The sequence below is a fragment of the Ceratotherium simum genome, chromosome 5 (genome assembly GCF_057802395.1).
Source record: "Ceratotherium simum simum isolate JZ-2026a chromosome 5, ASM5780239v1, whole genome shotgun sequence".
NCBI classification, from domain to species: Eukaryota; Metazoa; Chordata; class Mammalia; order Perissodactyla; family Rhinocerotidae; genus Ceratotherium; species Ceratotherium simum.
Genome location: NC_141904.1, coordinates 34,267,816 through 34,294,390, shown reverse-complemented (window position 1 = coordinate 34,294,390; position 26,575 = coordinate 34,267,816). Strand labels below are relative to the sequence as shown.

The 26,575-nt window shown below is 37.0% G+C and overlaps 1 protein-coding gene across 9 annotated transcripts in view; it reads right to left on the bottom strand.

Moving 5' to 3' along the window:
- The window catches only part of RBMS3 (RNA binding motif single stranded interacting protein 3), a 674,890-nt gene that overhangs the window by 110,601 nt on the left and 537,714 nt on the right, over window positions 1-26,575 (bottom strand). For 8 of the 9 annotated variants that reach the window (XM_014790089.2, XM_004419451.3, XM_004419446.3 and 5 more), the window contains exon 8: window positions 7,405-7,451. In XM_014790089.2, the coding sequence (XP_014645575.1) occupies window positions 7,405-7,451 (47 nt within the window). Of the gene's footprint in view, window positions 1-7,404; window positions 7,452-10,759; window positions 10,799-26,575 lie in introns of all 9 variants that reach the window. The other variant, XM_087430659.1, reaches the window with a different exon arrangement.

Here is a 26,575-nt window from a genome sequence, read left to right as displayed (position 1 = left end):
TTACATATCCTACAATTCGCAGGACAGCTCCCACACTAAAAATTATCTGACCCAAAATGTCCGTAGTGTTGAGGTTGAGAAACTTTGCCTTAGGAATATGAACTACTTATTTCTAGAGTGGTTTCACATGAACAAATTGTCAAAGGTCGAAGTGGCTAAGGGAAGTTAACTAAGTAAGGTCTATCTAGAGAACTCTAAGCTGGCCTTTGAAAACCTTAATATTTTTAAGAAATGCAAAGAGTTACTTGGTTCTATGGCATTTAAAGCAAGTGGCCTCCAGAAGTCCAGAAAATGCAAGCCTAGGTCACTAATAGGACATTATTTTGCCTGCAGAAAAGTCATCTTCAGGGGATTTGGCAGTCAGTAATAATACGGTGGAATCTTATTTCACTGACAAGAAAAATAACATGAATATATCAATAACCCTAGGGTAGAATGTTTTTTAGTGTAGAAAACCACACAAAATCCTATTTGCACACTGAAATAAACAGCACTGGCTTGTCTTTCATGTCCACAGGCAATATTGTTAGAGTCAGAACCATGAATACTATCCTCAGGGTAACACTGTAGCACAAGATTAATAAGTTATAGGTCATTTTTATTGCAATACCAACATAGCCTTCACATTAGATTCCTTTCCTAGTGTAATAAGATAAGGTTTCTGTATCCCTTAATATCAAATGCCCATATAAAACAGCTGGCAAACCAATGCTATAGAAAACATTCTTTTTCACATCTCTCCCAAGAATACATTTTATTCAAATAAAACAATCCAAAAGGCTTTTACATAGCAGTCCTTAGTGAAAAGGGCACAGGAAAGAGGAGATTTTAAATATGGAGATGGATTATTTCCCACATCCCACACTCATATTTGAAAGTGATGGAATTTCATATTGGACTGCTAACAAAGCAATAGGGCAAAACAATAGCAATTACAGAGTTATACCAGAGAGCTCCGAAAGAAGAATGGATATTTTGATTCTCATAAGTTAGCCTCTAGTAAAAAGTACTAAGATTTTCACTTTTCCATTGCGATCCAGACGCTTCCTCACTGTGACCTTCAAAGGCTTAGATAGAAGTGATGTTGAACTAATTTTTTTAAAGTGATAATTTGGATAGATTCAAGCAGATTACAGAACCGACATTTTCTACTGCCCAAATACAAACAGCACAGTTTCACCATGGTCCACGTTTACAAATGTTTGTTCTTCATTAGCTAAAAATCAAGCTAAATTTGGGAGTACTTATTTCAGTTTCATGTTGCTGTATTAATGTGGGGGGTATGGAACTCAGAACATTGAACTCTTTACACAGTTTGAGCTGCTAGCTACAACTCAGTCACACATTTGCTTATGATACTTAGAAAACCCTATGGCTTAGTATACAGCTGTGGAATACACAGGATCATAAAATATGTCCTTTAGCTATGACAGGGACAGCTTCAAAAGGAAAAGCTCATGTCAGTGCTCCAACAAGAGGTCTTCCTAATCCCTCATTAGAATGCAACTGCCTCTCCTCTGTGTTTCTATGGCATTAATTGTCTTTATTTTTCTTTTTGAAAGGATATAAAAACATAAACAATGAAAAACAAGTTTCCCTCTTACTCCTATTTCCCAGCACTCCATTGGCCCTCCCCAGAGGAGCACTGTCACCATTTCTTGTGTACTTTCAGAAACCTTTATACATATATAAGTTAATCTATACATAAATCTCATAGTACTTTGTGCTTCTATTGCAATACTATTTGCATTGCATCTCATACTAGAATTGTCTACATGTCCACTGTCCCTGATGTGATTCGAAAATTTTCTTTATCAAATTTGTATCACCAAAAAGATTTTAAACAGTGCAATAGATAGATCAAAAGAAAAACTGATTGTTGAACTGAACTGAGTCAGCATTAGCAATGTTTACTGGATTAGAGTAAGTTGCAACTATATCTTTGGATATCATTTGTTCTATGTAAAATGGGACCAGATTCTTCCCCAGAGTAATAAATATTTCTGTCTCTGTTAGGTTATTGCTCTCTGAGTTTGGTTTGACTGCTAGATTGAATACAACAATGTGAATAAGGAGTAACATACTTTATTCTGGACATTCATGCTTAGATCCCTCAATATGCTGAGCAAGTTATCTAAACCAGCTTCCACACCTCTAAGAGCCACATGCTAATGTTAACTCAACGGACAGTAGTTGAGAAAATATTTTTGGTTATTTTGACATCTTAGATGTATAGAAATGATTGATCTACTGGTTCCCTATTATTCAAACATTACCATATAATGTAATAAAATCAGAGATGAGCAAAACATTTTAAAAATCATCTTTATGAAGAAGTATCAAATGAATAGGATTAATTAGCTACACTCTTCCTATTTTTTCCTATTTTATTATATAAAATTTCTATCTTCTTGTCACCAACAACACAATGGATAGTCTAAGGTTTCCAGAACTCCATTCTTAACCAACCCAGGACATGAGAAACTCATGGGCAGTTTGGCTGCTTTGGGAGAAATTGGAGGTTGTATTTAAGGAGAATCAGATTAAGGTGTTATATAGGGACCGAGTGGGTTAATGCCAGGAAGGCGAATGGTTTCCCTGATGCCATCTTGCTGGAGCCAAGCACATGACATCAGTCACATTTCCTATTTCTGATTGGGCATTCACAACCCTGCGTTAAACAGTCTACAAAGATGAATAAGACATGGAACCTGCCTTCACTGAGTGAATAGTCCAGTAGGGAAATAAATAGGGATGTCAATGGCTGCATGATAAAAAGACTTAAATGTATCATGGAAACATCAAATACAGTGCAACAATAATATCCATATTTACATTGATGATTACATTGTACCACACAGGGTTCCTTTAATCCTTACAAAGTCTTATGACAAAGTAATATTACTATCATCTCCTTTTCACAGGAGAGGAAGACAAACAACTTGCCCACATCTGGTAAATGACAGAATTTGGATGCACATCTGCACAGGCTGGTTCTGGACTTTGCACTCTTAACCACTGCTTATACTTTTTCTCTTGTAACTAATTGTGTAACTAGCTCTGCCTGGTATAATTTGATGGTGTTCTTTAAATGAGAGAGTAAAGAAAGAAAGAAAAAGAAAGAAAGAAAGAAAGAAGGAAGGAAAGAAGGAAGGAAGAGGAAGAAAAGAAGGAAGGAAGGAAAGAAAGACAAGAAGAAAAAAAAAGAGAGAGAGAGAAAGCAAGAAAGCAGTGGGAAAATCACCATGCCTGAACTCCAAGCAGAGAGAATTCCACGAGCGAGACAATGCAGAGGTGTAAAGCAGCATGGGATACTTTGGGAATCACAGAATGTCCAGTTCAGTTGCAGGAACCATCTCACGTAGTTCTTTTTGTGCCAAACTTGGAAGTCTGAATTTTGTTTGGTAGTTAATCAAGTCCATTTAATACTTTAAACTAGGCAGATAGACAATTCCTGTGATTACATTTTGCTTTTTAAACAATTATTCAAAAAGCAATGTGAAAATGGTTTGGGGGAGAGTTATATTAGAGCCAAGTAAAAGCTTAGTACAGGTAGAGAAGGGTGATGGAATGAACTTAACCAGTGGCAGAGGGAAGGGCTGGGCTGAAGATACAGTTGAAAGATAGATTGAATAAGTCTTAATGACCAATTTGATCATGAAGAATGTTGGAGAAGAGAGAGCCCAGACAACTGGAGTTTCTAGCCTAAATGACTTTAGAGTGAATTAAAAAAAAAAAAAAAAGGAACAAATAATTTGATATTTGTTTTTGATTTGCATTTGTTTGGTTTGTATTATGAAGAGTTGATGAGGATAATGACCTCAGCTTGGGACATGCAAAGATATTCAATAGCAATGTCTAATAAGCAGTTAGAAACACGGGTAATGTTGCCTGCAACTAGTTCCAAACTTGAAGGGCAAACTTGGGAGTCTTCAGTTCCTAAAAACAAGAGGAGTGGATGAGATCAACCAGAGAGAAGACAGAGTAAAATAAGACTAAACCCTGAGCAAGATTAGCAAAGGTGGGCAGAAGAAGATATTGAGTGAGTGGTAAGAGTGAGGAGCAAGGAAGATCAGTAAAGAATGGAGTTGTGGAATCCCAGAGATAAGAAATTTTCAAGAAAGTATAAATGGTAAAAAAAAAAAAAAAAAGTCAAATGAGGCAAGATTTCAAATAGTATAAGGACTAAAAAAGTCACAGTTACAACTGGCAAATTTGGAGATCACTGGGGACATCAGCAAGGGAAATTGCAGTAAAGTTTGAGACCAGAATTCACACTTTAATAGGGTTTATTAGAGAAGAACATAGGAAGACAGCATCTATAAAAAACTGGAGTTATTTACCGATAAAGAGAAGGCTAAAATAGTGTAGTCACTAGACGTGATCCCACTGGCAGGAAAGAATTACAGTCATGCATCACTTAACGACAGGGATACATTCTGAGAAATGCATCAATAGGCAATTTTGTCATTGCGCAAACATCATAGAGTACACTTACACAAACCTAGATGGTATAGCCTACTATACACCTAGGCTATATGGTACTAATCTTATGGGACCACCATCGTATACGTGGTCTGTCATTGACCGAACTATTGTTATGTGGCACATGACTGTATTTTGGTTCTACCCTTTTTATAGGTAGGAGGGACTGGAGTATATCTACAGGCAAAAAGGAATATTCAGTGTACAGGAAGGTATTGAAGAGAGGGACTGATTATTGGAATAAAGTTCTTTATCAAATGAGAGTAGATAAAATCAAGAAGATGGGTATTCTCAGCATCTTAACTAAAATTTGTTTCATGAGGGAAATATTCATTGTTGTAAACATCTAAGTGGACAGCAGAAGAAGGTGAACTATTTCTGCAACTGTCAAATATGTCAAAGGATACAATGTTACATTGTTAGTATAAGACACAGATAAAGACATATCACATAGCAGGTGAGTTAAGGTAGACAGATGTACTGCAGTCAACCTTGATGTGGTATAGAGGTGGTGACCTGAAATGTGAAGCGAAGACATGAGGAGAAGGCAGAAATGTTCACTGTGTACCAGGCAGTCCTCACTGCCCCGAACACAGCACCGCCCCAAGTTCCCCTTTGGCTGCTCAGGTTGGGAGCTGAAACTCCAATTTTTTCTCTTTAGGTTTGTAATGAATCAGGATGAATACTTGGAAAATTATGTCTTTAGAGGAGAAATTCAGATTTTAAATTGTGCATTGGACAGATGACTGGCTAAAGCAATACATACGAAAGCATGGTTTTTACTCCAGTCCCAAATTTACAGTTCTCTTGATTGTTTTTGTCTAGGTGAGTCTCATGAGTCAAGCATGTCTGACATTGAGCACATCCTCTTTCTCCATTTTGTTCCTTGTCTTTCAGCTAATGGTACCACCAGTGTTTCCAGGATTAAGCTTTCTGAGATTAAAATTTCAGAGTCACATTAGTTTCTCTGTCTTTTGCCATAATATATTGTCAGAGCTCAGTTCAAGGCATCACTTGTTCAGAGAAGTTCCAACTAGCCACTCAAGCAAGGACAGACTCTTCACAACATTGGGTTTTTACTGTGTATACATAATAAAAAGCTTAGCATATAATGATTATTTTGTACCTTTGAGTTAACTATGTTATCTCCCCAACTACACAATATGATTCTAGAGGACTTTCTTTTCCATGTCTTTATTTCTTTCTGCACACCAAGTTTATAGTGACTTGTTGGAAATAATTAAATGCCTGTTGGATAAATGAAAAGATATTTTTAATTTTGACTCCTAGAGGGAACTTTTAATCAACAAGGGACAAAGGAATAGATTCCTACCCTATCCTACCATCTGTGTTTACTCTTTTATGGAAGGGTAGACTATGAGTTTCTTGAGGGCAAAGGTCTTATGTCATACAAGGTTTCTTTGTTTTTCTTTTTTTGGTAAGGAAGATTGCCCCTGAGATAACATCTCTGCCAATATTCCTTTATTTTGTATGTGGGACACCTCCACAGCATGGCTTGACAAGCGGTGTGTAGGTCCATGCCCAGGATCTGAACCCACGAACCCCAGGCAGCAGAAGCATAGTGTTTGAACTTAACCACTATGTCACACTGGGCCAGCCCCTCATACATAGTTGTGTGTGTGTGTGTGTGAGAGGAAGATCAGCCCTGAGCTAACATCTGATGCCAATCCTCCTCTTTTTGCTGAGGAAGATTGGCCCTGGGCTAACATCTGTCCTCATCTTCCTCTACTTTATATGGGATGCCGCCACAGCATGGCTTGACAAGCAATGCATCAGTGCGCACTCAGGATCCAAACCTGCGAACCCCGGGCCGCCGAAGTTGAGCACGAGCACTTAACCCCTGCACCACAGGGCTGGCCCCCATACATAGTTTTTTAAATTTATAGAGATAGCACTGTGCCTGGAAGATTCAATGGATGTTTACTGAAAGACTGAATAAATGACTGCCTGAAGGAATAACTATAAGAATAGGAGGTAATTATTTAAACACTTCCAACACAGATTTTCGTTAGAGGCAGCTGACCAAATAGAAAATGGAGTTTAATTTCTTCTATCCTCTACATTGACCTTAAATGAGTCCTTCATTCAGATGGATTCTTTAATGAGACTTAGAAACAACTGAAAGCCATGGAGAAATCCAAAATAAAAGGCAGTGAAAATAAAAATAACCAACCAACTAAAGAATAATTATTGTCAATTGCAGGAGAGCCAAAGCAAAAGAAATGGATGGGAAAATCAGAAGAAAGTTTCAACCAAAGGTATTCAGAATTACAGAATTTTAGAGAGGCCAGATCATGTAGTTTAAGTCTTATTTTTCAGAGGAGGAATTTGAAGCTATGTGACTTTTTCTATGTAAGGAGCTACAAATTTCAAAATGCTTATTATAGCGAAGAATGAAGACACAATCACCAAGGTACTAACTTGACTTCTGTCCATTACCCTTCCCCTGATAGACAGAAAGAAAGAGTAAAAGCATTATTAATGTCAAAATGAACCTAAGCACACACTAAAATTGTTGAAAGCTAAACTCTAGAGTTATCAGCAGGGGCAACACTCTTATCCTAGAGACACACAGATACTTCTCCCAGTCTAGTTCTATCTATTCTCTCTCTTCACATCCTATTTCTTACTCATTCTCAGATGACGAGAGAGAGAGAGAAAGGGAGAGAGAAGGGCTTAATGTGGGCAGAGGCATTGTGAGAATGGGTGACTTGGGAGATGCTAGGAAGTCAGAGTCACTCATGAGAAGAAAAAAGTACACTGGTGAGAAATGTTGGGTTTGAAGTTTTTGTTTACAGATTTAAAACCTAGACAGGTTTGAACATTTTTTTTCAGTACTGATTTCAAGAGCTCAAATATATCTTAGCAATTAAAACAGAGACAACATGCTCTACTTACCCATTCTGTATGGCAGCTGTGGGGTCATAGGTCAGAGCCATGCCAGCCTGTATATAGGGGGGAAAGGGGAGAAAACAAATCTTAACATTTTATTGTGGTGCCCAAAACATTTAGTACACACAAAAACTTTTTATCTTTACTTTCCATGATTTAAGTTCATTTTCTCCTATATATTTCTTCACCTTTACTGCCAAGACTAGCGTTTTTACTTCCCACACACCAGAATCCACCACTGAGTTAGGGAATTTATATTATATATCCAGACAAACCAAGGAACAATGCAGCTTAGATGATTTCCATTTCTACTTCATAAACCATCCGCTGTCTAACCTGGTAGCCTTATAATTTCTCACTATTGTCAAGAGCACCGATTTTACATCCCATGGCATGAGAAAAAGTAAGAATGAATCCTGTGGTTAGGATAAAAACAAAAATAAAAGCTACTTAAAATGCATTCGACCTTTTAGAAGAAAATGTTAAGAAATATTTATTTTAAAATAGATCGTTTGCCTCAGGGTTATGTAGGTCACAGAGTGCTTGCCCAATATATCGCTAGTACCTGTCTTACCAAGAGTGGTAGAAAGGAAAGGTCATTTACACATGATGGAAATTCTAGGCCTTGTGGCTAATAAAGAGGTGATTTTGTTCTGTTTCTAAGAATAAAACCACCTCTGAAAAACTACACTTCTGCAACTGGCAGTAGTTTCAAAAAAGAATACAAACTTCATGATTGTTGATTCACAGTCTACCTACTCCCTTCATACACATCATCACATTTGATCCTCACAACAACCCTATGAAGTAGGCAGGAGAAGTACTTTCTCCATTTTCTAGATGAAGACACTGAAGCTTGGAGAGGTCAGGCGACTTGCTCAAGGTCACACGTTTGAATGCAGAACCAGATTCCAACCCAAGTCTTCTGATGTGGGCTGTCTTCCACAGCTCTGCTATGACAATGACCAAGGATTTGAATGACAGCTGAGGATCATCTCTAGCAATGTGGGAGAACTTTCTCTATGGTAGTATGGGCATACCACCCTTTGTTTTCCAGGACTGTCAACCTGGTTACCACGTGTGAGCAGAAACAGAATAAAGAAGGAAATTTAAAACTGAGTAGGCTGTCTTCAGGTTGGATTTTATTTCTTTTTTGAAATTTAAATGAATTAGACCAATGTCAATTTCCTGGCTTTGATATAATAATGTTAAGATGTAACAACTGGGAGAAACAGGGTGAAGCATACACAGGATCTTTCTGCACATTGCTTTTGTAATTTCCTATGAATCTATAATTATTTCAAAATAAAAAGTAAGGAAAAAAAAGGTGAATTAGCTTTGAAGACTTTTGTGGAGGCTAAGAAAAATCATAAAAACTTTAAAGAAAAGAAAAAAGAGCTTTTAAGTTTGAATTTTTTCCAGTGTGTTAAAGGTGGTTTTTCCGTTGGGCTCATTGAATGCCTCTGATTCAGCACATAACAGAAATGAAAATTCTCAGGCTTCCAAACACAGGACCTAAAGTCTAGCGAGGCCTGCTACTTTCAAATAGATTACGTGCATTATTTTCCCTAAACAATAATTTTAAATTTATTATTAAGATTGGTATGAGGAATAAAAGTGTAGAGCCATATGTGAATGGGATTGGCATACAGAGAGCATATATAAATTGAAATGAGTTTGTCAACAAAGTTGAGATGACTGTCAGAAATTAATAGAGGTGCACTGAGAAGATGTTTAATAATAACTGCATCTCACTCATGTGAAGAAATATGTAACTGATAATATGACAGGCTGGGGGACTGGAAAATGAGAAGAGAATAAGAGAAGAAACGAAGACAGATTTTTGTTTTTCACCTTGGAAGAGGCAAACATAGTGGTGTCAAAACACACAGAGATCCTAAGTCTAAATTCTTCCCAGGAAGGGGCCTCTGCCTTGTGACTGGCAGAAAGCTGGTCCTATGCTGAAGACTCCCAGAATGGAGATGTCCAGAGTGAACTGAAACTCCATGTCCTGGGTGCTGGAGAGGGCAGTTGTAAAATCTGTCCATTTGGGATGAAAATTCCCTTTTAGAAACACTAATTTTCTCTCCTCCAACTTATTCAAGATGCTACACTTGGGGCAAAGTGAAACAAATGGGCTTTATACTCAATCGAGATATTGTTAGTTCATGAGATATTTAGGAGGATAATGATATCATCAGCCTCCTAATCACCCCAAATTGTTTAAATCCAGGGGACTTTACAGGAAGTCTTTCCTAGTCAACCCCACATTTACTTCTTTTCCTTTTACTCATTTTCCAACAGTGCTCGGAGACCAATGCTACCTAGCCTTTCTTGAATTATAAATTGTCTTGAACACTCTCTTCTTACGTCATGTTTATTTATTCTGGCAACTTTAGGTAAGGATTTTTTTTTTATCTCACATTGTACTTGAATTTCTCACGGATTATAGTTAACCAATCAGTTCTAGCTAGGAATACAGTAATTATCTATAAACTCTATCTCTTTGTTGAATACATATTTGCTAATCAGAAAACCTAAGTTGGTCTCTTCCTCCATCTTAAACCTCCATCCATCTTTCAGAAGATGGAAAAGAACTGAAAAGATGGCAATATGGTTTAGTGGAAAGAATATATCTTTGGGACCTAGGTTCAAGTCCTAGCTCTGTTACTTTCTAGCAGTGTGACCTTGGGCAAATTATTTAACCTATTTGAGCCTCAGTTTCCTCAACTGTTAAGAGGTATAGTAATACCTACCTCATCGGATTGTTGTGAAATTTAAATGAGATTACGTTTGTAAAGCGCCCAGCACAGTGCCTGGAGACAAGACACATACATAAATATTATAATACAAAGCAACATGTGGTAAGTGCCATATGAGTGGTATGGATGAGTTGCAGAGGAGAGAGGCTGGGGGTGATCACGGAAGGCACGTGGAGGAGATACAGTTGAGCGGAGTCTTGAAAGATGATTAGGATTTCCATAAATGGAGGTGAGAGGTGAAGGCCAGCTCAGGCAAAAGGAATAATATGGAAAAAGATGTGTAAATAAAAAGGGCAAGATGGGTGATCCACTTGCAGTAGAATAATGGAGAGAAGCAGTGAGAAATAAGACTTGAAAGGAAAGGAGGGAGGATCTTGATTGCCTGGCTCCTCTTGGGGAGCCACTGAACATTTTTTGAGTAGGGAAATTATACAATCAAAGAGGGATTGGACAAGAAACAGCATGAGACCCTGGAAAACAGTGGGGAAATCCAGAGCAATGAGCAACTGGAGTAGGCATTTGAGGACAGGGAGGTGGAGAGAATCTAAGGTGAGATTGTCATTGCAAAACGGTAGGGAATGAACACAAGTTTCACCTACTTCACGGTTTTGCCTAGGGACAGTCCTGCCTCTGAGTACCTTTGGCAAGAGGAGACAACAAGAGATAGTGTCAGATCATATGCATTTGGAACATTGTGGGTGACAAAACAAGGCATGGGTTAAACAAAGGGATTTTTGAATTTAACCCATTGGCAGAATATCATAGCACAATAACTAACACTTGGCTGCACCTGGTTTTCATTTCATGTGTAATAGATTGTTGAGTTATAATTCTAGCATGGTCTTAATGCAGATTTTGCATTCAGTCTCCTTCTGTTTCTTTCCACAAAGGTAAAAAAGAAAATCGATTTTTCTGCTCTGTCTAGCCACCTTTATACTAAGCTAGAACCATGAAATCATCATTATGTAATTACCAAATTTTATGGCATGTTTACAAACTCCAGAGTCACATAAAAAGTAGAATAACTTGGAACTAAATGAAAATGTCACACCACATATGTAGAAAAGTGATGTTTAATCCTGTCACTCTATTTTAAGAGGGCCTATTAGATTCACAAACATTTTCCATTTTTCAAGTTCCCATTATTTGTGTACTAAGTATTTATAATTTATTTAAAACAAAAAGGGGGATTTTTGTCATTTTCCCGAAGCAACTGAGTTTTGGTTTAGTATTTCAGCCAGAATATGTATTTCTAGTCCTTCCAGACACTGTCTATACTATAAGAGCTAAATATTTTAGAGGAAATATTAAAATATGGTTTATTGGAGTAATTAGGGTATAGTTATTTTCAATAAATATAGGGGATTTATTAAGACACATTGGTTTGACTTAGGAGCTAGATATTTAATATTTATAACTTTAAATGATTAACAGGTTAAATGAAGAGATAATAATTATGGAACTACTGCTCAAAATGTACACATTAGGGAGTAGGTATTACCACTTCAGCAAGATTTTATGGACTACAATGCTTGGTCTTATCTGGGGAGCAGAGGATCATTGACTATAACAAGCCAACAAAAAGATAGTCTGATACAATTATTTTATCACTTTTGAAACTATTTTTACACTATAATGTGAATGGAGATCAAAAAGTTTAAAATAGTAAACTTTATATGGACAGATACTTGATAAAATTTCTGGAAAACTGAAACATTAATGTTTTAGCCTAACACTTCTTTTTCTAAATTCTGCCTTGACACATGATGTATCATAACTGGATGAGTTACAAATGAGTAATCACAAGGATTTCCAATTTTCTATGATTATATAAAGCAACTCTTCAGTAAATATGTAGTGAATATTGCATATTTTCGTAAATATTATGTACTGAATTAGCACAAGATGAATTCAGGAAGCCAAAGAAGAAACAGATAGTACAGTTTTCTAGATGTCATCTTTAAAGAGTTTATTTCTTGCAATGAATTTTAACAATATCTACAACTGTTAGCTGGTTATGGTTAAATCAATAAATAAAATAAGATGACTTAAAAGATGATGTGTGTATAAGGGGCTTGAAAATTATAATGAGTTATAAATATTTAAGTACTGCTATTATAGTGAAACCTCACTTAACTTTGTTTATATTTAGTTACTAGTATTTCTCTTTAGAAAACATGTCCTTTAGTGAGGAAGTCATGATACAAAATTACATGTACAACATGTGTCAAAAAATAAAACTTTAAAAATCTCTGACTAGAAATAAAATAAAAAATTAATTTCAACAATGTTAAATCTCAAAATATTAGGGTGGTATAATTAGAAATGACATTTTTTCCTTTCATATATGTATTTTTTTGATCCTTGTAAGTTATATATAATGAGAATTGCTTTTATAATGGGGAAAAAACTCTTTCATTGAGAAAAGCATATTATATTCTCTATGACTTGTTTTAAAATTTTAAATTCAGGACAGAAAAATGTCTATGATTTGCAAAAGTAATAATCAGAGGTCTGATTCAGAAGTAAGCTTGAAAATATCAGGAGGCATTTAACTTTGCTGGGCCAGTTAAATACAGAAGAGCTGGGATGGAGTGGGGATTGCCACAGTCAGAGGGATCAAGGTGAGAATGGGCAGGACGTCAAGAATAAAGACTGAAATTCAGGGTTAATGATACAGCATTTCTAGTGGTGGATGTCGGTAAGAATACATAAATCCAAATGGCCATGCTGGCTGACAAATTGTTTCATGTATGATACCAGAAGTGTGGATATCCAAGATAGTCAGAGGACCTGATAAAAATCACCAAAAAGTCAAAATGATCGATACCAAGTAAAGCTTTTGGCCAAAGAAAGGGCTTCTAATCTCCTTCCTCCAAAGGGAGGACCTAATGCTAGGAAATAACATGCTCAGGGTAAAATTTCGGGCAGGATATTGGAGCAGTTGCTGAAAGGGGATGTGCGAGAACGCCTTTCTAAGAGGCAAGTGGTAGGGATTTGCCGAGAAATGGCTCTGGCATGGTCAGGTGACTATTGAATGGATTGTGTTTTCCTGGTAGAGGCAGTCAACCACACAAGGCAGGTGTCTGCTCTCACTGGCTGAATGGATGTTCTCTGGGCTGTGTGCAGCCAGTCCCTCTTCTGAAGAGAAGATGAGGACAAATGAGACATTAGACAAAGAAATTGCCAAAGTCTAGAAAAGGGAGATTATACTCCATGGTCCTGAGATGAGATAGAAACATCCTAGTTAATCGTCCTATAAAAGATGCCAACCAACCTGTGCAACGGCTCACACTGCATTCTCTAATTTTCATTATTTCTGAATCCAAGGAATATTTCTATTCTAAATCACATTTGATCAGTTTGTATCATTTGACCAGTGATCTTTTTCTTCTTTCAAGACTCCTTTCCCTTGGCTTCTGTGAGCCTCTCCCCTAGTTTTCTTCTGACTTCTCGGAGAACAACTTCTTCTCTGGTGTTACTTGCTCCATCTGCCTTTGAGATGCCAGTGTTCAGGGCCAGGGTTTGCCGTCCTCCTGTCTCCTTCTGTATAGAGATGACATTCATTTTCTGATCCCAACTATTATTTACGTCTCAGTGATTCCTGAATCTTGGTCTCAAACTCAAGTATCTATCCTGAATTCCAGGCATTTATTACCAAGTTAAATTAGGAAGTTCAACGCATGGTAAGCATCTTTTTTCAAGTTATCATTTCCCGTTTTGGTGTTTACTAATATCCTTTGGTAAAAGTGTCCTCTCCTGCCTTTGCTTGCAACTTCTCTCTAATCCAACAGCCATACTATTGTGCTGTGAGGATTACTCCTATGAAAGGCAAATCTGACCACCTCATGATTCTACCTTTCAGTAACATCTCGTTACCTTTGAGATAAAACGTGGCTCACAGAGCCCTTCATGATCAAGTCCTAATATACTTACTGACTTCCACAACCTTCCTGTGCAACTTGAGACTCTACCCTTCACCAAACTCAGGCATACACTCACCCTGCCTGACAGTGTCTCCTCTGGGCCTTTGTAGCTATGGTTTTTGGCTGGAAACACTCTGTATCACTGTCTGTGGGAAAATTAAAATTCTATCTTTCCAGTTTCAGACTAGATGTCACAGCCTCTTAAAGCCATCCTCTCTCCCCATGTAGCATTAACCACTGCCTTTGTTCTGCCCTTGTGACCCAAGATGGGAGCTAGTACGACCATGCTTTACCATGTGTGTCTCTCAGCTAGATTCTTAGCCATGTCCATCTTGGGATCTCCTCTTCCTTGCCCAGTGTTTGGAACATAATAGAGAATAAATGTTTGTTAAATGAATTAATAAATGAATAAATGACTTAAAGAAAATTTTGAATTTGGACTTCAGTTAAATTGGAATTGGAAAACGGAATTTGAGTGCGTTTAACATTTCCTTACTTTATTAGTAAAATTGCCTTTTAAAAACTTCAGCTGAACTCAATTGAATTTCTAAAGATAATGTTTCAGCTCTTGACTTGGTCAGTAGAGATGATTAAGATTGCTGAGAGAACTTTCTAACACACCTGAACCAAATTATAAGCAGGCGCCCAGGAGGAATTAGAGGCAGCTGAAAAATCTAGAGGCCCCTCTTCTCCGAGTTACTGACCCAGAGTGGGGAAAAGAGATCTGTTAAAAGTCATCTCGATATCTTTAGGGGCTTGTCAGGAATCAAGCAAATGAAATGCAAAGGATTTATCACTTTAAAAAATAGCAAAAAATAGGCAGAGAACAAAAAAAATTCACCTCTTTATGGCTGGGAAAAGAACATCCAGGGGAGTCCTGCTGTTGTTTATACACTATGTCATCAAGATACTTCTCCTTTTTGGCTCTTACTAAAGCCTTCTCGTCAGACACAGAATTTCTCCCTTATATAGCAATAGAGAAGGACAAGATACAAAGATGCAGACAGAATTAAGACTGGGAGGCTGAGAATGCCTATGGCTGCACAGAAAAAGCATCCTTAAAAGGGAAGCAGACAAAAAGGTATAATAGCGTTGTATGACGTAGCTGGCTAACAGTCTCAAAGTCTTGGGGACAAAAAAAAAGAGTTCTAGTCTGAGTTTGTCATTAAAACTAAAGTTAAATTAAGTCTTGATTGATAATCGTAAAAGAGACAAGAGAACATTACCATATTTTATGTAGGTACTTCTGTTTTTATCTCAATCTGAATGACTGAACTTCATAGATTCCAAGACATAGATTTTTTCCTCACACTTTAATATCTGAGAAATTGGGATGCTTATGATAATTGATAGCATTCGATAGTCTGGCAAGTTTCTCTCCTTTTTTAGTGGTATTTAAAATAATACTTCATCTTTAATTGATGGTGTTGTAGAGTCAATGACGTAGTATATATACTCTTAAATCCCAACCACAGTAAGTAGGGTGAAAAATATACAATACTGAGGTTGCTGCCAGGGCGAGCCTGCATAGCTAGATAGGTAAGGTCTCAGTTTTTTGGCTAATTGATCCATATTCTTCCAGATCCCAGCTGCAGTTTGATGTTGCCTGGAGATTGTATGCTGTGGCTTAAATATTGATGGAGACGATTCTGAGTCTTGTGGCAGGCTGGGACTACCAGGACAATGCCAACAACTTCAGAAATCTTCTGGTTCACTGATGGCCCATTTAGTTGCCCTGACCCATGGAGACTGGGTCAAGGGAATACAGGGGACATGGAGATCAACCATCAGCTTTTCCTTTTGTAATTGCTTGCTATAATCTTCCAGCCTAAAGCCCCTCCTGAACCACCTACCCCTACCCCACTCTAAGAACATAAGTACGTTATCCCATCCTCTTCCTTGAGAATGGAGACTAGGCAGAGGACTGAAGCTCATCATCAATCACATTATATTCAAAATTATGCTATTATAGGAATTTACAAGATTTACTTTTCATCATTACTGATCATAGGTTAGTAAATAGTGGGCCCAGCAGCTTTAAAATAGGAACACTCAATTGAGTAAGTTTTAATGCTAAGTAACTGCAAATTCAAGTTCTTGTGTCAATGGGAAGATTTCTTTTGAGATTAGAAGGGTCATTCACCTTGAGCCTGCTCTCTAAATTCCAGGTAAAGCACATGAAATAAATAAAACTACATCTACTGGGTTGGCTAATAAACCCAACGTGCAAGTGTTGGCATGCATCATAATGGCCAATTGCTCTTTTCAAGATCATATATATAAAGACTTTCCTTCAGTTCAAGGTTAAAAGAACTATTTGCAGAATCTGGTAATGTTGGTAGATATATCTCTTAATTTTTTTCAAGGTCTTATTAAAGAAAATAGTTGGACAACTAATTGCCAAACACTGTGATACACACAAAGGAAATAGTAGTGAACTATATAGATGATGTGTCTACGTTCATGGAATATGGTCAAAGATATCCTGAATCCTCATGCTATTACTAAGTTTTTCAAATAATTCTTTAGATATACTCTTCTGTAAGAAATTGTGCTTCAGTTTCTCCTCAAAGTATTTTTATTTCTAGTGGCTCATTGGGGCAGTACTTCAATACCATATCTCTGAAACATAAATTTTCTAATGTTCAGTATTATAAAATTAAATTGCAGCCAACATGGCCTCAAAGCTAATAGAGATGACGTATTTCTGTGCCTTATTGTCAGGTTCTTCTCATATTTAATAAGAAAGATGTTGACTGGTGACTAATCAAATAGTTTGTGAGCTGGATGCAATATTCACAGCAGATCCCATGGAAGGCAAAGGAGCTACTTGGTTGAGTTGCATATTGTCTTCCACACTGCTAAGAATGTTGCAAAGCATGAATTTTACAGTATCATTGGTAATAGCTAGTGATAATCAAATTTTTTCAAGAAACACAACAAAATTTTCTATTGAGAGGGTTCTCAAGGATGACGACCATAAAGATAGCCTCTTTCTCTACAGATTTTATGTAGCATGTTTGTCATTTCTTCCACAGCTGTCTGTGTGTCCTTTAACATCAATATTTTCCATATCAATGTGACCCAGTGTTTGGAACATAATAGTTCCGAAAATAAATGGTTCCTAAAGTAAAGGGCCAATAGCCTTCTTCTCATATGTGGATAAGTGGATAAATAAGAATATTATAAATGATAGTAGAAATAATTCAATGTGTTAGGCTAAGGACTTTTGCTTGCTAAAAAAGATATATGAATCTTTCCATTGGGCCAAACATTTAATGATCCTTATGAAATCATTACAAGCCAACTGGTCACTCATAGATGCATTAAATTAATGAAAATAAGATTAGAGCTTTTTCCAAATTCCTTAGAAAGTTTTACGCTTTTTGGTTGAGTAAAGTAAGAACTACAGGCATATCTTGTTTTATTGTGCTTTGCTTTATTGTGCTTCGCAGATACTATGTTTTTTACAAATTGAAGGTTTGTGGCAATCCTGCATTGAGCAAGTCTATTGATGCCATTTTTCCAACAGTATTTGCTTACTTCATGTCTCTGTGTCACATTTTGGTAATTCTCACATTTCAAATTTTTTTATTATTATTATATTTGTTATGGTGATCTGTGATCAGTGATCTTTGATGTTACTACTGTAACTGTTTTGGGGCACCATGAACCATGCCCATATAAGTCAGTAAACTTAAGAAATAAATTTGGGTGTTAATAAACAAATGTTGTGGGTGTATTGACCGTTCCACCTACTGGCCATTCCTCCATCTCTTTCTCTCTCCTCTGGCCTCCCTATACCCTGAGACACAACAATATTGAAATTAGGCCAATTAATAACCCTACAATGGCCTCTACGAGTTCAAGCAAAAAAGAAGGGTTGTACATGTCTCAATTTAAATCAAAAGCTAGAAACGATTAAGCTTAGTGAGAAAGGCATGATGAAAGTTGACGTAGGCCGAAAGCTAGCCCTTTTGCCTCAAAGAGTTAGCAAGGTTGCGAATGCAAAGGAAAAGTTCTTGAAGGAAATGAAAAGTGCCACTCCAGTGAACACACAAAGAAAGCGAAACAGCTTTATAGCTGATATGGAGAAAGTTTTAGTGGTCTGGATAGAAGATTAAACCAGCCACAACATTCCCTTAAGTCAAAGCCTAATCCAGAGCAAGGCTCTAACTCTCTTCAATTCTATGAAGGCTGAGAGAGGTGAGGAAGCTACAGAAGAAAAGTTTGAAGCTAGCAGAGGTTGGTTCATGAGGTTTAAGGGAAAAAGCTATCTCCATAACATAAAAGTGCAAGGTGAAGCAGCAAGTGCTGATGTAGAAGCTGCAGCAAGTTATCCAGAAGATCAGCTACGATCATTAACGAAGTTGGCTACACTAAACAACAGATTTTCAATATAGACAAAGCAGCCTTATATTGTAAAAAGATGCTGTCTAGGACTTTCAGAGCTAGAGAGAAGTCAGTTCCTGGCTTCAAAGCTTCAAAGGACAAGCTGACTCTCTTATTAGGGGCTAATACAGCTGACGACCTTCAGTTGAGGCCAATGCTTATTTACCATTCTGAAAATCCTAGGGCCCTTAAGAATTATGCTAAATTGACTCTGCCTTTGCTATATAAATGGAACAACAAAGCCTGGATGGCAGCATATCTGTTTACAACATGGTTTACTGAATATATTAAGCCCACAGTTGAGATCTACTGCTCAGAAAAAAAGATTCCTTTCAAAATATTACTGCCTATTGACAATGCATCTGGTCACCCAAGAGCTCTGATGGAGATGTACAATGAGATGAATGTTGTTTTCACGCTTCCTAATAGACCATCCACTTTGTAGTCCATGCATTAAGGAGTAATTTAGACTTTCAAGTCTTATTATTTAAGAAATACATTTTGTAAGGCTATAGCCGCCATAGATTGTGATTCCTCTGATGGATCTGGTCAAAGTCAGTTGAAAACCTTCTGGAAAGGATTCACCATTCTCGACGCCATTAAGATCATTCATGATTCACGGGAAGAGGTCAAAATACCAACATTAACAGAAGTTTGGTAGAAGTTGATTCCAACTCTCATTTATGACTTTGAGGGGTTCAAGACTTCATTGGAGGAAGTAACTGCAGATGTGGTGGAAACAGCAAGAGAACTAGAATTAGAAGTGGAGCCTAAAGATGTGACTGAATTGCTGCAATCTCATGATAAAACTTGAATGAATGAGGATTTGTTTCTTATGGATGAGCAAAGAAAGCGGTTTCTTGAGATGGAATCTACTCCTGATGAAGATGCTCTGAAGATTGTTGAAACAACAACAAAGAATTTAGAATATTACATAAATTTAGTTGATAAAACAGTAGTAGGGTTTGAGAGGATTGACTCCAATTTTGAAAGAAGTTCTACTGTGGGTAAAATACTATCAAACAGCATCACGTGATACAGAGAAATTGTTCGTGAAAGGAAGATTCAATCGATGTCGCAAACTTCATTGTTGTCTTACGTTAAGAAATTGCCACAGCCACTCCAACCTTCATCAACCACCATCCTGATCAGTCAGCAGGCATCAACACTGACGCAAGACCCTCCACCAGCAAAAAGATTTGACTCACTGAAGGCTCAGATGATGGTTACCATTTTTTAGCAATAAAGAATTTTTTAATTAAGGTATGTACATTGTTTTCTGGGGGCATAATGCTATTGTACACTTAATAGACTACAGTATAGTATAAGCATGATTTTTATACGCACTGGGAAACCAAAAAATTTGTGTGACTCACTCTATTGTGATATTTGCTTTATTGTGGTGGTCTGAAATGGAACCCACAATATCTCTAAGGTATGACTGTACTGTTGTCTCTAAATCTATAACAATTGATAATTGGCTATAACAGAACCCTTCGAATAAAGACAGTTGGCTCATGCATTGGTAAAGTTACTTTTGATACCATGCAATTTGTTCTTTACATCAGTAAGAGGGACATAAACTTAACCAATAGACTGGATTCTACTCAATAATAATAATAATAATCATAAAACAAGATCCAGTTGTTCTTGTTATTCACAGTAACTGTATTCTAGCAAGTCACTATGAACACTGAATTAGTGAATACTGAATCATTGCTCCTAGAGGAAATACAGGGTTGGGTTCCTGCAAGCCTCTGGTTACAACATTTTTACCAACAGATCAATACGTAACTTGTTTTATGTGTGTTTCCATCTAGAGACACCCTATTTAATATGTATTATTGATTTATTAACACTGAACTCACAGCCAACAGCACTATCAGTCATGTATGAACAAAGCTTATCACTGTTTTTATCCCATATTTTCTCCATAAGGCATAGCACAGATTTCTTGTGCTTAGGAACACCAGACAGCACTTCAGCACTACACTTGGGGACCATTTTAAACAGTGAAATCACCAATGAAAAATGCAAAAATGTGAAAAATGTGACCCTAAATAAACCAAGTAAAGGACACTTGTTTACAGCATGAGAGCTGAAACAAGAAGGCAGAGCATCAAGTTTTCAACCGCAGCAGGGAAGGTATATTGGGTGACTCAAACTTTTCACTGCTCTATACATCTGCAAATGACCATAAAAGCACCATGAGTATTGATTTTGAGGATACAAATAAATTTTAGTGAGTAGCTAAATTTGCAAACATAGAGCTCATGAATAATAAAGATCAACTTTTTTCAAACTGATAATTTCATGAGTCTGAGTCTTTCAGCAAACAAAAGAACATTGCATAAATGACATTAATACCACTATTTGTAAGGATTCCAAAAATTCCTTACACAGAAGAATTTGACAACATCACCTGTGAAATAGATTAGGATGTGGAAGCTTAAAGATTATTTACATTCAGCACTATGGAGCTATAGTATATGCAAGAAAATTCCTGTTTCCTAATTCTTTGTTAAATCCAATAAGCCACCAATGGTGGCATTAGAATGTTTCTACTGTCAAAGATAATTGCTTTGAAGGATACTAGAAAGTATTTGAGCATGAAGATTCCTTTTCATAGCCACAGAGGTTGCATAAGCACCTTTGGTATCCAAAATTAATTGCCATCATTTGCCAGAATCGGTAGGTTAATTATTAATTTTCTTTTCCTGTAAAAACATCAGCCATATAATTTATCACTTCTCAATAGTAGCTCAGTTTTTTCTTTGATATTTAGCAGTAGTTAATGTTTTTCTTTTACTTGTCTATTTTTCTTTTTTTTTCATCTTCTCTATCCAAGTCTCCCTGTCCTTGTCAGCTCTTGGCTTTTATGATTACATGACCTTCAAGAGAAAATTGGCTAGAAATTTGAAAACCACCTAACCTGTCAGTGCTAAATAATGCTTTACGATTTGGAATGTGATCTTACAAAAACATTAAGAAAATGTGGGTCAAAGTTAAAATAAATTAATTTCTACTTGTTTTATAAAATAAGTCAAAAATTCAGCTGGAAAATTACATTGGCAGCAAATTTTCTTTCAAATAAACGTTGCATCATTAAAAGTAATTCCCATTTTGAAAATAAACTGATGTGGCATAACATTGGAAGGCAAGGATTAAGCATTTCTAGTTGTAAGAAACACATAGAAAAGCTGGCTTTCCAGTTAAAAAGCTCTGAGTTGTGCTGATGATATGATGATAGTCATAATAGCTGATACTTGCGCATTTGTGGTTTGCCAGGCACTGAACTCAGTGCTTCGTCTTCGCTACCTCATTTAATCCTTCCAGTCATTAAACGTGCGCTTTTAACTGTTCTCATTCTACTGATGAGGAAACTCAAACTTAAAGACTAAAAAACTTGCCCATTGTTGTTACTCGGCTTGGAAGTTGTGGAATTGTGATTTAAACTCTAGAGTTGCGGCCTTAACCAATAAAGTAGAGTTCCTGGAAAATTATGAAGAAAAGCAGACAACATCCAGCACATCACAGATGTCAACACACAAGTACCTAAAATTCACAAAGAATTATTACTCTCAATGGGTGCATTACAGAAGGACTCAAGGTTTATTAAATAACACTCCAAAGCTCAAGTTGCTTCTCTAAACATGATTCTGTCTGTGCCACTGAGCACCAAGGCCATGGAGGCCTCTACCAGCCAAGTCACGAGGTGGAGCTTCCCAACTTGGGGGAATGTTTCTGGTTTGTAAATGCATATAAATCAATTTCTCAGGTTCCAACCCTGAAACACACACACACACACACACACACACACACACACACACAACTAATGCTTAGTAACAAGACAAATGTGAACTGATATTCTTGTGGCTGCTGCTGTTTTTGTTATTATTATTATTGTGGCTTTGCTTTTCTTTCACTGTCGTATAAATATGAAGCCAGTTACAGTCAGTAATTTTATTTCTACAACACTAAATTGTACTCTATTCCACTCTTTTTTTTTTTTTGGTGAGGAAGACTGTCCCTGAGCTAACATCTGGGCCAATATTCCTCTATTTTTTCGTATGTGGGATGCTGTCACAGTTTGGCTTGACAAGCAGTGTGTAGGCCCACGCCCAGGATCTGAACCTTCGAACCCTAGGCCACCAAAGTGGAGCACGTGAACTTAACCACTATGTCACTGGGCTGGCCCCTCTTCCACTTTTAATCTCCTGCTTTACAGACAGTGAAGATGTTTGCCTGTTTAGGATCCAAGAGAGTAGAGTGTCTGTGTGTTCACATCATGTCCATAGCATGCCGTCTCATGCCTCCCACGTAGTGGACACTTAATAAGTGCTTATTGACTGATTGAATGCTTTTTGTTTAAGCTGCATCTTCTTCAATATTGCCTTTAAAAAAGTCTTTTTCAAACAGAATTCTTCTCCTAAAAAGAACATTTCTGCAAAAAGTAGTCAAACATTGAGAAAGTAAGACAGCAACTGGAAACACCAGGAAATTAGGGGGGTTCTCACTATGTACATACATTTCTAGTATACATTCAGGGCAGGGGTCATTCCTTACACCTCACTGCATCTTCAGGGCACAGCATAAACTATTAGTCATACAAGGAACAAATGCTTTACAATAATAAGAGTACTGATGATGATGAGATAAAGACAGTTTAAACTGGTAATTACGATGGCAAGTCTGTGTGTATTCACCTTCATTCAAAAAAATAAAAACAAAAACAGACAAACAAAAAAATTGGGATATATCCCTCAAAGAAAAATTTTACTCATCTAGAATTGAAATATTGGATGTAACTATTGTGTTATTGAGTATGGCTAACTGCCCACTCAGAAATCTAAAAAGACATCTTTGTCTCAATCATAAATGGATTCAGTCAGAATGAATAATTACTCCTTATACCTTGAGGCACAACAAGGAGGAGGCTAAATGTTTGGAATCAGGTTTATCAACTTTGCACTTGGCCGTGGACTTCGTAATAGCATGAGAAATCCCATTCTCCCACATGACCTTTGCAGGCCTTCATTCACTTACTGGCACTGAAGAGAATTTTTATTAATAGTGGCTCTGAATGGACAAGAGTTATAAAACTTTACAGCACAGGGGAAGTTTTCATCCATCACTGAAAGCAGGTTGATTTCAGGTCTGAAAACAGACAGCATATTACCTGGGTTATAGGTCATAACAAATGACTTAGCTTACGTTGGCTGTGATAAAACTGATAACCTTAGCTTTCAGCTCACTAATAGTGGATTTTGTGAGTGCATTAACTAGATCTACTAGTTTAAAGAAGTTAAAGTACACTATGTCAGTTTACTCCATCTCTTAAACATATTCAAACTAAAATGTCCAGGCAGGGCCACAGCATTACACCATGCCAATGGGTGGCATTTACATCTAGTTTATGTGAATGGCATCATGTGGTATCATGCAGTGTAAACACTGTACTCCAGTATCCAGAGGCTTGTGACTTGGGCAAATAAAAATGCCCTTAAATAAAATGTCTTCAAGAAATAATATATCATCATGTCTCATCTAAAACTTGCTCTTTAATTGGGAAAAGGTAGGGAATTCAAAACCTTAGTATTCCTAGAATGTATCCCAAAACAACTTTCTTGATCATCTCTCCGACATGTAAACTATTCCTGGGAACCTGAGTGTTGATTGGTAACAATATTATATTAGTTCCATTAGTTCATTTTCATATCCAGACTGTGAAAATAATCTTGCTAAATGTTTCCATAGTAAGGAGAATTATCTTCAGAGCATCAAATAGAGAGAAAATATTCATTATTGTTTACTGTTTTAACTTGGCTCTAGCAGAGAACTGTAAATAAGATAAAGGCAAGAAATATCATTTTATTGATTTTAGTTTTCATAATAAAGTCTTGGCATTTTTTCACTAATTATATGAGTACTTTGTTGGGTTATTTCTTGTTCAATTGCCATGTCTCTTGTTTGTGTCCACGGCCAAAATATTATTACTTGGAAGTACAATTCCCAAAGCAATTGTTATCAATGACATTTACTGATTCATTTAGCACAGGGCTTGGGAAGATTTTATGAAAGCTAGATGAAAGTTCTGAAGCCAGTGAGAAATGGTTTGTTTATTATACTTGCACGATTCAAGGGTAATAGCCCAGCATGAAGATTTGGTGAAACAGTACCATCTTCTGTGATTTGAAATTTAGCATTTACTTATATTTGAAAATTCTGAAGGAAACCCAAAAGACCAGTCACAACACAAGTCAACATAAAGCAATTCAAAATTTGAGAGACTCTTGCCATCATAGTGAAAACATCCATCCTTTGATTTGATCCAATATTCTTTACAACATAGTTGAATGCTTTTTGTTGTTGTTGTTTTGAGGAAGATTTGGCCCTGAGCTAACATCTGTTGCCAATCTTCCTCCTTTTTTCCTTTTTTTTTTCTTCCCAAAGCCCCAGTAGATAGTTGTATATCACAGTTGTACATGCTTCTAGTTGCTCTATGTGGGACACTGCCTCAGCATGGCTTGATGAGTGGTATATAGGTCCGCGCCTGGGGTTTCCCAACTGGCTGGGCTGCCAAAGCAGAGCGCGCAAACTTAACGGCTTCGCCACCGGGATGGCCCCCTGGTTGAACGTTTTTTGATTAGTTGTTCTTATTATTTGAGGTACAGAGTCCAAACAAATTTGGCGGCTTTTTGGTAGTCATTGGAAATATATTCTTTGGAAATATAGGAGGAAGCAACGGGAGTTCCTCTTCATGTTCCTGATATATTTTTGGATTGATTTGAAGCATTTCTGATTCCAGACCAGTCATTTGGGGGAGCACTAACAAGATCAATTTGGGCAACATTTTGCCTGAAGTAAAGAACTGAGAATATGGTCTCAGATGTACTGGAACACTTGGCCAGTGTAATGTCATGAGAGTCACAGCAAGTTAAAGTGAGACCATTTCTGAGCTGGGGTGACATTAAAAACATTTCACCACCAGTGTGGCATAAGTACTGGCCAACCAGAATGTAAATACTCAAGTAGGATCCTGGGGAACTCCTGCTGTGCCAGTCAGCACCCCATTCTTGCTGGAAAGGCCCTGGAGGAGGCACTAGGGTGGAAGAGGCAGTCAGGTTATACTGATGGACTAGTGCAACGGCTGTTTACCAAATAATACAGATACATTTTAATATTTGAACAAGTTGCATGGCTCTTCTCATATATAGAAGTTGAATATCAGCCCTGTCCTTAGCTCAAGCTTCTCTAGGATAGTCGTTCTCAAAGTGTGGCCTAAGGACACCTAAGTGTTCCTGAGATCCTTTGAGGAGATCCATAGGTCCTCCTTTTTCAATGACACATCCATGTTAAGCTAATTTTCTTCATATGCTTAAACCAAACAGCATATTGCAATAGGCTGAATGCAGAAACAGGCATGGAAATCCGGTTATCTTTTGCTAAGCCAGACATTAAAGTGATTTGCAAAAACAGTGCCATTCTTCTCCAAAAAACAAATTACCTTTGCTTTGAAAAATATAGTATTTTCTGTAAAAAATACTATTTTTGTTAATGTGCAATGGTTTTTTTTAATGATCTAATAAATAATAATTATTGACAGTATAAAGGGATCCCGAGACCAAAGAGTTTGAGAACTGCTGCATTAAGAAATAAAACGATAAGACCTGTAGAACACCAGGAAAGAGAGGGCTAATAGCCTCTATCGCCAATCATTCTGCTCAGAGTTGCAGTTGTCACTTGAGAGATTAGTTAATAACTTTAAAATATCCCTGTGCTTTTCACTTATGCAAAAACATGTCTACCAGCATATATTTATATTTCAAAACCTTGCTAATTTACACTAATTTATGTGTATAAAGTTTTCAGTATTAGATTTTTTTGGTAAAGAAATGCATTTCACCGAACTATGCTAAAAGAACTGTTATCAAAATGTCACCCAGAAGAAAACAGCTTTACATAGGAAATTAAAATTTTAATTAGCCTATCAATTGTCATGTTGAAGGTACTTCTAAGATGCTTGCAATCCACTGGTTTTGTATCTTAAGCATTTCATCAGAAATCCTTTTCACACTATCATTTTTTACCTGATTT